General features: G+C 41.2%; 2 protein-coding genes across 3 annotated transcripts; both read right to left on the bottom strand.

Moving 5' to 3' along the window:
* Window positions 1-2,978: 2,978 nt before the first annotated feature.
* On the bottom strand, window positions 2,979-5,259 carry MFS10 (major facilitator superfamily transporter 10). 2 transcript variants are annotated; one of them, XM_067779039.1, is made up of 2 exons: window positions 4,836-5,259; window positions 2,979-4,747 (listed from the first exon to the last, which is right to left on the bottom strand). In XM_067779039.1, the coding sequence occupies exons 1-2, from the start codon at window positions 5,077-5,079 to the stop codon at window positions 3,267-3,269; spliced, it is 1,725 nt and encodes a 574-aa protein (XP_067635140.1). In that variant the 5' UTR covers window positions 5,080-5,259; the 3' UTR covers window positions 2,979-3,266. The 2 variants fall into 2 exon arrangements, with proteins under 2 accessions (XP_067635140.1, XP_067635141.1); XM_067779040.1 differs by having other exon boundaries at window positions 4,819-4,952.
* Window positions 5,260-6,645: 1,386 nt separating this feature from the next.
* Window positions 6,646-7,679, bottom strand: LOC137248174 (uncharacterized). The gene has a single exon (XM_067779038.1). The coding sequence runs from the start codon at window positions 7,562-7,564 to the stop codon at window positions 6,812-6,814; it is 753 nt and encodes a 250-aa protein (XP_067635139.1). The 5' UTR covers window positions 7,565-7,679; the 3' UTR covers window positions 6,646-6,811.
* Window positions 7,680-10,697: the final 3,018 nt, after the last annotated feature.

Raw genomic sequence — 10,697 nt, 5'->3', positions numbered from 1 at the left:
GCTTCAAGCGTCTTTGCCACTGGCGATAGGAGAGATATCGGACGATACGACTCACCTATGTTAGCTGGTTTCCCAGGCTTTAGTAGCGGGACCACCTTGGCCATTTTCCATTTCTCGGGTATGAAAAAGGTGGAAAGAGACAGGTTGAAGACATGCGCTAAATATTTGAAACCCTCTTTCCCTAGGCTTTTAAGCATCGGCATGGCTATGCCGTCTGGGCCCACTGCTTTAGACCAATGGACCAAATGGCGTCCTCAACCTCTTTAGCGGTGATGGTGATTGGTGACGCGCTGAATTTGTGTTTATGTGTGTATCTATTGGCTCTCCATCTATCTTTGTCGACCGTAGGATGCATTATATATTGTCGGCAGAAAGCGCTCGCGCATTTTTTCGCATCCGACAGCACTTTGTCGCCAAAGGCGATGGAAACTTTGTCTTTGTGCTTAGTCGGATTCGATAGGGACTTTACGGTGGACCAAAATTTACCCACACCGGTAGAGAGGTTACAACCTCTTAGGTGCTCCTCCCATTTTGCCCGCTTGTGTTCATCCACAAGCAATCTGATCGTTGGTTTATATCCCTTATTTGGGGATCGCCTGGATCAAGCTGTCTTATAAGATCACGTTCTCTCGCTAATTTTGCGGCCTCCGCCGGGATGTGGGGCCGGATTTCGGGAATTCTCCCGGCGGGAATGAAACGTGCCGAGGCGGATTCAATGACCTTACGGAAGGCACGCTCCCCTTGGCGGGCATCAGTCGGGATAGGGAGGGCAGCAAAGCGGTTGTCTGTAAAGGATTTATATTCTTCCCACTTTCCTTTTTTGAAGTTTATGAAAGTGCGTTTTTCAGTGACGATGAAGTCGGCGGTACGCTCGAAATAAGTATGGGCAGGTGGTCGGATGCCAATGTTACCATCGGCTGCCAGTTGACGCAGTTTACGAGTTCTGCGCTCACGATTGAGACATCTGGCGAGCTGTGACAGCTTCCCACCATACGTGTGGGGGCGTCTCCGTTTATTGTGCAGAACGTCGTTTCTTCTATTTGATCCGCCAACATCTTACCCCTACTGTCGGCCCGCAAGTTTGAATGCCATAGATCATGATGGGCATTGAAATCGCCTAAGATAATGTGATTGTTGCCAGTGAGTAAGGCCCTGATATTAGGGCGGTATCCACTGGGGCAACAGGTGGCAGGAGGGATGTAGATGTTGATGATTTCTAGGTTTGCATCGCCTGACCGGACAGATAGGCCTTGACGTTCTAAGACATTGTCCCTGCGGTCGATGCCAGGATCAAATATATAATATTGCACAGAGTGGTGTATGATAAACGCGAGGCCGCCTGCATTTCCGCTCTCGCGGTCTTTCCTGGGGACATTATACCCAGAGCAGGTCTGCAATGCAGATCTTGCTGTGAGTTTAGTCTCTTGAATCGCAGCAATGCGGATATTGTGCCGCTTCATGAAATGGACTATCTCCGTAATCTTCCCAGTTAGTCCATTACAGTTTAACTGCAGAATTCTGAAGTACATAAGGGAGACGCCGCCACTCTGGGGGTAAGGGGCAGGGGCTGATGCTCAGAATTGCTACCAACTCTACTACGAAGGTAGTAGTTATGAGTGGTATCAGCTGTTTGAGTTGTTGGCGCCGTGGGGCGAGAGCAGCAGCGGGTACTTGTTGTGGCTAGCTGAGCAGCGGGGCTGCTGGAAGGTAGTGGGGGGCGCTTAATCGTAGACTACGGGACGCCCTTGGGCGTGAACAGCAAGGAGCCACAAAATATTTATAAAATTTGCGTGGACGTCGGGTTTTGGGATCAAGCCCAGAACAACCTGTCTGATGCAAGCATCCCTTGCACGAGATACACTGAACAGAGTATGACCGTCCTAAAAAGATTCTTTTCCGGCAGATGCAGCAAAACCATTTCTCAGGACCGGTGTCAGGAGACGGACCCGGATTGGATTCGATGCCTTCCCGGAGTAAGAGAGTATGGAGCAGTCCTGCTGCAAGGAGCTGCTGGGAGGATGACAATTTGTGGGAGGGACGAAACAAATTAAATGGGGGAAGCGGTTCGTGCGCGTCTGTTGGCCCTTCGTGTAACTTTGTCAACGGTAGAATGTGAACAGCAAGGAGCCACAAAAGATTTATAAAACTTACGAGGACGTCGAGTTTTGGGATCTAGCCCAGAACAACCTATCTGATTCAACCATCCCTTGCACGTGACACACTGACAAGAATATGACCGTCCTAAAAAGATTCTTTTCCGACAAACGCTGCCAAACCATTTCTTAGGACCGGGGTCATGAGACGGACCCGGATTGGGTTCTATGACTTCCCGGAGCAAGACAGTATGACGCAGTTCCACTGCAAGCTGCTGGGAGGATTACAATTTGTGGGAGGGACGCAACAAATTAAATGGGGTTACACTGAAATGACAGCCCTTGGTGAAAAATCCCGAGTCGCTCCGGTACATAGAACCTGCTGCTTTAACTTGCTGCGTTAAAGACTCAGTGAAGATAATCGAAATCGGTTAAGAGCCACGCCCACTTTTATGTAAAAGAGATGAGATGATTCTTTGACCATTTCTAGACCTTTTCGGGGTAGTTCGGGCAAATTTCGGTAGCTTTTAGGAAGGGCTCAGTTTAACATAAATCATCTTCAATTGGCGCTTAACCGACTAGGCGAATTTGGCCGTTGTGTAACAGCTATCCCAGTTTTGAGATTACTGACCCCAATTGGAAGCATCAAGGAAAATATGTGAATGTGTCGATATAAGTACATTTCGGGTCGGAGCGTCTTCGTCCGTTCGCTTAACATGATTTAGCCAGCGAAGCTTTCGGACTTTTATTCGTCGCACTACCTTATTCGTCGGCGTCACGGACAGGACAATAAATCTTCCGGAGCTACAAAAAATGCACTTTATTAACAGAATAAATAAACACTTTGTTAAAAACTTTGAGATTGCAATAATATACATATAGTGGTTTACACGAAATGCACAAACGTATTTGTGTGTGTGTATTTTAAGGAATGTACTCTCGTAAATTTTCAATAGTTTTTACATTAATTTCAATTTTGTAACAAAATACTTATGTACAAAAATATGCTTATCCAAGTAGAAGTATTTAGTTTTCTACACAATTCCATGCGTCAAATAAGCAAACTTCACTATCACATTGTTTCGTAGGTACAAAAGGAATTATAGGATCCATATGTAAAACATCACATAGAACTTATATTTGCCTGGAGTCATCATTTGTCATTTGGTCATTCTAGGTGTGTACATGATGCGCTGATGAATGCCGAGGATTACGCGACCAACTCTGTTCGGTAGCGCTTGCGAATATTAAATATATAAAATTACCACCAACATTTACGGCTACAGCTAACCAAAATACAATACGCCATTGCGCTAATGTCTCATGATGATTTATAATCGAACCTATAACATATGGAGCCAAGAAACCACAAATATTTGCGGCAGAGTTCGTTAATCCATACATAGTGCCGGCATAGCGAGGGCTCAAAGCGATATGATTCATTTGATTGCCAGCATAGACGGCACCTCCAAATGAACCAAGACCTGCCAGCATAACGGTGACCCATATCCAATTGCATCCCACATAAGCTGTGGCTAATAACCCTATTGATGGTATAATGGATGCTATTGAATTCCATAATTTATATGAGTTCAGCAGTGAAATGTAACGGCGTTCTAGCATCCAGTCAGCTAAACCAGAGCATGCAATACCAACTACCCAACTGGTAAAATATGGAATAGCATTCAGCATTGCATTTGATTGGATGTCAAAGTGTAGTATGTTGCTCATGTAAGTAGGCAATTCAGTGAGTTGCGTATAAAATGCCCAACTTTGGCCACATTGTGTTATGAGAATAGCCCACAGCGGTAGTGATGTTAATATTGAACGCCATGGTATTTGTTCCTCACCCACCGGTGACTGTGTAAGATCTAAGTTAGATGCAGATAATAATTCATTGTAGCTACGCGGTTGCATCGCACGTATGCTACGCTCAATATAGTCACGTTCTTTAAATGAAATCCGTGGATGCACACTAGGGCGATCGTAAACTAAGAACATCCAAAATGCGAACCAAACAATACCAAGCAAACCAAAAATATAAAAAGCCAATGGCCAACCGCCAAGAAATTCCAAAGAGCAGAGCCAGCCTGCTAATGGCATTGAGATCACGGTGCCAATATTGGAGCCTGCATATACAATAGCAGCAAATTTGTTGCGCTCTAACGGTGGTATCCAGTGTGCTAACATTGCATGCATTGCTGGATATGTGACGCCTTCTCCCATACCTTCTAAAATGCGTACGAGTATAAGCATTGGCAAATCCCAATATGCAGCAATGGGTGTTAGGAATGTAAATAAAGCAGTTATTAATACACCATATCCATAAATAAATTTTCCGCCAATAACTTCAGCTAAACGTCCGCCCGGCACTTGTGTCAGTACATAGCCGTAAAAAAAGGAACCTAACACCAAACCTTGTGTAGCCTCATCCCATACAAAATCTCCTTCCTTCATTGGTCGTGTATCATTCTTTGGTGCCGGCACTAGGCAAGTATCATCAACACTGGTATTGTTATCTTGTGGAATGGCGGTTTGATTCACCATAGCAACAATCGCTACAGACAAGTTAACGCGCATTGCATAGACTACAGCGAACCCGAGGAAGCCCATAAGTCCGAAAATGTGTCGTGCTTTAAGAAAAGCGGCATCATCTGAAATGCATAGAAACAAGTGATATAATAATTGCGTACTAGAGACACACTCAAAAATCACAGCCAATCACTTTGCTTGCATTTTAACCTTCAAGTTCTCGAATTAGGGGCGTATCCGCAGCACTGCCCTCATTTGAATCAACTTCGTCGCTTTCATTATAATATAGATTAGTTGTGCTTGGTGTTCTGTGGTGAGTGTCCAGCCCTCTGTGACAAGTTATATCGTCATCAGCGTAATCCTCGGCAGCATAATTGCGTATTAAGTTAGTACCGCCATCATCTTCCATTTCAACGTGTCCAGCACAGTTTCGTGAATTGCTTTTTCGAAACATATCCGCTCACTGTAACTTGGGCTGATATTATTGTTTATGATGTGATTAAAAGTGTTTTTTTTTTGTGTTATAAAATAAATAAATTTAACTTAGTTTATACCCAATTATGAACGACTCTTACACTTTTGCAGCTGCAAACTATTCGTGGTAGTTTGTAACTTTGTTTAGAATCACATAGAAAGTCAACAAAAAAGAAAGGGCAACAAGGACTTGACAGCTGACGTTTAATCACAGCTGACACATGCAATGATGCTGCCACACTGTTGTCCTAGTGTTATCATGGTACCGATTTTGGATATGGCAGCACTGAAAATATTTCCAGGAGGCATTACTACAAAGAAAGTTTTGCAGATGTTTTGAAATCAAAAATTCTCCGGAAATTATTTTCTTTAGCTCACAGCTGCTAAAACTCGTTGAAAAATATCGGAAAAGGTGTCAAAAGACGTACTTTGGACGCAGGAACACGAATCCGGAAATTGAAAATTTTATTGCTGTGAAGAGATATTTGCAAAGTTGAATATTCGCCCTGACTTACATACTAACGGCCAAAAACATATCAAATCACTCTGACAGAAATGAAATTTTGAACTTCCGCTTTCCAATTCGGAACCGTGGGTCTGAGCCTAAGGCGCTCCTTTGACATGTCTTCCTATATTTTGGGACGTGATTTAGCTAGTGAGTTTAAGTAAAGAAATCCCCAAAGCTTTTCTGGTTCGACAGTGTTGGGCGCTTCAAGGCGAATAAAGCGGAGTTTAATTGTTATCTTATGGCCGTTTCAAAGCGTCAAAACAAAGCAGCGCACCTTTAGGTGCTTTCCGATTTAGCCCGTTTGTGTTAATAGACCAGTCATCTCATCCCCACATTAATGCCTTTATTTGGGGATCTCGCTGGTTGATAGCACAAAACTTACAGTTCTCTCGATAATGCTACAACTTCTGCTCGAAACGAGGGTAGAATTTCCAGCATTCTGTCAGGTGCTATGAAGCGAGCGGAAGTGATGACCTGGTGGGAATTTCCCGGAACCTCTTTGAGGCCTTCCCGGTTATCTATTTTGAAATTGGTAAAGGTATTACATGCTGATCAGACAATTAAAACAGATTATCGGTCAGAAGAAAGTGTTAGCATAGGTCGACAGCCAACGAATGGCGTCCTGCGCTGACAATGGAAAGATGAGGGCTGAACGCCATATAAATGATTTTTCGCTTCCTCCTATACTGGCTGCGAACATGTTCCGAGTGTCATATGTATGAGGCTAGGTCGGATGTGTTTCTGTGGCGCCGCTAGTGGGAATCCCGGCCTGCCAGTTCCGCATCGGAAGGAATACTTATACCAGGAAGATAGGCATGCTGTTGTTGGTCATTTACCGGGCATAGATCCGTACGTTCTGCCGCTATAGGTCTGTTACAAGACGATAAAGGTGTGACCAGATACGTCTATAGAATCGACTTAGTAGAAAGTGCCACAAACCCTGTCGAAGATGGCAGCGGTCTTGAACTCTCACAATATTACTTTAGTTACAATTCGTGAGTGGTCGCCTCATTGGATCGTATCTTGAGATAAAATGCCTTTTATAAAGTATTGTTTAGTTAGTATTTAAAGAGTTTCACTAGTAATACAAATATAATCAATTTCTAATGCACTACAGCTAACTACATACAAAAAACTTCAATTATCTTAGGTGAACAAAGCTTAGTATTTAGAACCTACAGTTGTAGTTAGTCCTTGTTTTTATTTAATTACTGATAGAAGTTCCAATGGGAAAAACAATATTTTTCCCGCCAAACTTGAGGACTAACGATTCGTAGTGGTAGCTTTGCTCAATCAAAACACAACTTTCCTTAGCCCCAACTGTGGACATTAACTTTTGCAAAGGCTCCAAAGATATTCCATAGCAATCAATGAAAATGTGCTGACAAGCTATATTTAATGCAATTTCATATGCGCTTGCATTATTGCTTGTCCATATAGATGCATTTATCGGTTTCAACGATTCTTTGCCACACAAACTAATTGATTCTAGTATAGTACGAAATGTATGAAGTGTAACAATACCGCTGTAACCAGTACCCAAATGTTCATGCGTGACATCACATACTATGACCGGTGAATGGGATCCTAATTCTGGTACGGAAATGGTCTCCCAATTATTCTTCTCAATTAATGCCAAGGTATTTTTGCGTTCCACATTTTGAGCGGCTTCAGTTGGAATCGTTTTGAGCAGAGGTTTAAGACGTTGGAGGAAACCAGCACGTGCAGACTCAGCTACCAATACGGTTACAATTACTTCGGAACTAAATGGATTTTGCATTGATTGTGCTAAATGATAAGCAGCCGCATTGATATCACCTTTTTCAGCAACAATTAGAACAGCGGGCAAGCATTTGCAGCATACAGTGGCTTTGGTCATTTTTTCACTTTGCAATTTATATTTGCAATCGTAATCAAGATTATGTAGCATATGTTTGGTGATTTTTATATCAGGCATTACAAATATGTATAGAAGAAGTTAAAAAGTTATAAAAAGGCAGGAAATTATGAATAAATTATTTTGGCGAAAACTACTAAAAATATCAGAATATATTTGAATGCTTCTTCTTAGCTTTACTGATAAGAAATTTGGAGCTCACTGTGAATGGCCGCGTCACAGTGAGCTTCTTCATACAGATGCGTCCAACCATGGTGTTGGTGTTAGGCGAATGGAATGGTGATAAAACATAAAACTATACAATTCTTGTGTGTTATTGGAAAATAATGCGCTAAATTGGATGCATTTCCTAAAAAAAAAGCTTAAAGTGATGTGAGACTTTTTTTTTTTTTAATTTGACCAAGACGGCAGTATAGAATTGTCAATGGTTGGTTACATTTTGCGGTCGCCATCTCGTTTTGCCCATGATGCAATTACAAGGTGACTGACATTGGCAGCTTCTCTTTCTAATCCGCTATCTTGAACTCCAACTCTAAAACTCAATTTGCCTCTTGGCGAAAATACTTTTTCATTCAGAGGAAAAATTGCAGTAAAAACCATACAAATCAATTTTCTTGGAAAAGTATTCAAAGACATCACTTTTTTCTCCAATTCTATTTTGAGCTGACTTTTCTATAACTGAAATGCGTGAAATTTTTTATATAAAATATTTTATATTAAACGAAATTGTTTGAATTTTAATATTTCCGTCAAAAATAATGCTAGGATGTTTTTTAATAATAATTCTAATACATGTTTTAACTATTTTATGTTTCTGTTTAACTGCTGTTGCAGGAGCACGTTTCGCAGCTCAATATCAAGGGCTGACTGCCCTACAAGAATACTGACTATCATATGACTATCATCTGATTGTCAGCAATGTCAACCTAACGATCAGCGCCTCATACAAACTTTCTATCACAAACTTAAGGGGACTTGCGCAAATGTGATGTAAACAACTATGTACGTGTGAGTTGTTGTCTCCTTCTTATACACCAACATGGCCTACTGATTAAGTATATAGCCGTACTGCTCACTCTCATTCATTTTCCTGGATCAGTGCTGACACTCTAACTATCAAAAAGTGTCATAAATGATAGTTTACTGTAGATATCAGGTTTGACTGTTATACTATCATAAATGACCATTATTATATTCCGCCAAAAATGAAACAATGCTTTTTGCTTTTTATTTACTTTATTTCATTACGTTTTTAATTTTGTACGTGATAAAAGCATACGTGTTTCTTATTTGTTTAAAATAAATAGTTTTATAAGAATTCGAGTTCAGAATGTTCAATTTAAATTCAGAAAATAACAAAACAACAGAAGAGCGCTTTCCTCATGCGGAAACACATTTGAAAATGAATCACCACTAACCACTATTATTTTTCGCGTATCAATTTTTTGATTGCGCCCCACACATTCCGACAGCTTTTGGTATTTTTTAATATTATTTTCGATTTTTTTTTCTTTTAGCATGGAGCTTTGAAATGCTCTCTTTTTCATTTTTTAAACTTATTTTTTATATGGTTTTCGTCGGTTGAAAATGGCGGAATTTAAAAAATAACAAAACAACAGTGATAATCATTTGATTGTCATATGACAGTCAGTAGTGACAACATGATTAAATCGGATAAACTGTTCTCGCATACATAAAATTCCGTTGAGAATTATGTATCTGTCTCACATGCATAATGGTATCTGCTGTATGTTCTTTTGTTCTGTACCAGGTCAAAGGGGATAAATACAATAAGAGCCGTCACTCGTTATTTTTTTGGCATGTATTTATCCTCTTTGACCAGGTGTCCGAAGCTTTCCCAGTTTGAGTCCTTTTTCCTATAATCATGGCTGTCGTTGGGTACATGCGGACATGTGTGAGCGACAAAGGAACATACATAAATTTGAGTATCAATGTTTACGTCATCGCAGGATCAGCATTGTCAATTACAAGTGTGAGTGTATTAGTAAAACTATCAGCGTTTCTTGTAGGGTGGCTATGACGATATAGTGAACCGTTTTGATATTGATTCTCAAATCGTGCGCATATCAAAGAGAATGAGAGCATGTGCCTTCCGCGTGTCGCGAGCTGGTCGATCTGGCTGCGTTGTTTTATATGCCTGATGGTGGGGGCACATATGAACACAACATTGAAGAACAATGTACACATTTCACCTCATTATTGCGAAACATTCAAACAGAGCCATGAATCACAATATATCTACCAGAATAATTTCTTTCATGCACACTGCAATAAACATCGCGAGATGCTGCTTCCATCGCATCTTTTAATAATTCTTTAATTCAGTAAAAATGTGTTTTTATGTAGCAGTTGCCCATGCAGCTCAAAACTCGATCTGCATGAAAAAGTGTTAATGCTCATACAGGTCATCACTATACCTCTTTCGATGTTGTTGTAGCGATAAGGGCACTTCCCGAAGGCCTTGGGGAGTGTTGTCGGGTTGATGGTCCTTTGCCGGATCCAGAACCGGTATGTTCCTGTACCAAGCCCGACCATATTGGGAACGATTTGTTATGACCAGATGAGACCCTCTAGGCTATTCTGCCCTCCCACATCCATGAGGGTATACTCTAACCCCCTAACACGCTGGATTATCCTTCGATACTCACCCGACCATAAATCTTCCGGAAAACTTCTTTCAACACTCCAAGAGCCATTTTCTCTCGACTGGAACATTGAACTGAATTTCGGCGAAGAAGGATGGGCTAGAAATCACCTTTCTTATAAGTTTTACTATAAATATGACACCAAGCATCTCTACGGCTCTGTATCGTAGGCAACTGTAAAAGTTTCAATCGGCTGCTGTAGGACGGAAGATTCCGTGACGTATCCCAAGGTAAATTTTTCAAAGCGAAAATCAAAAATTGTTTTTGGACCGATTCCAGTTTATTCACAATGAACCTGATAACACGGGTTCCAGATTATCGAAGCATACTCCAATATGGGCCTCACCAATGATGTAAAAAGAATTTTAGTAACATATGGACCATTGTTTAACAAACGCCAAGGTACCTTTAGCCCTATTTAGACAAGATTCAACGTGTGATTTAAAATCAGGCCTGCGCTCCATTAATACGCCTAGGTCAGAGAAGCTGGTGACTTGGTCAATAATGTAATCACCAAGCACGTAAGC

This window comes from Eurosta solidaginis, chromosome 4 (genome assembly GCF_040869045.1).
Source record: "Eurosta solidaginis isolate ZX-2024a chromosome 4, ASM4086904v1, whole genome shotgun sequence".
NCBI lineage: Eukaryota > Metazoa > Arthropoda > Insecta > Diptera > Tephritidae > Eurosta > Eurosta solidaginis.
This window is presented reverse-complemented; position numbering and strand designations above follow the sequence as displayed.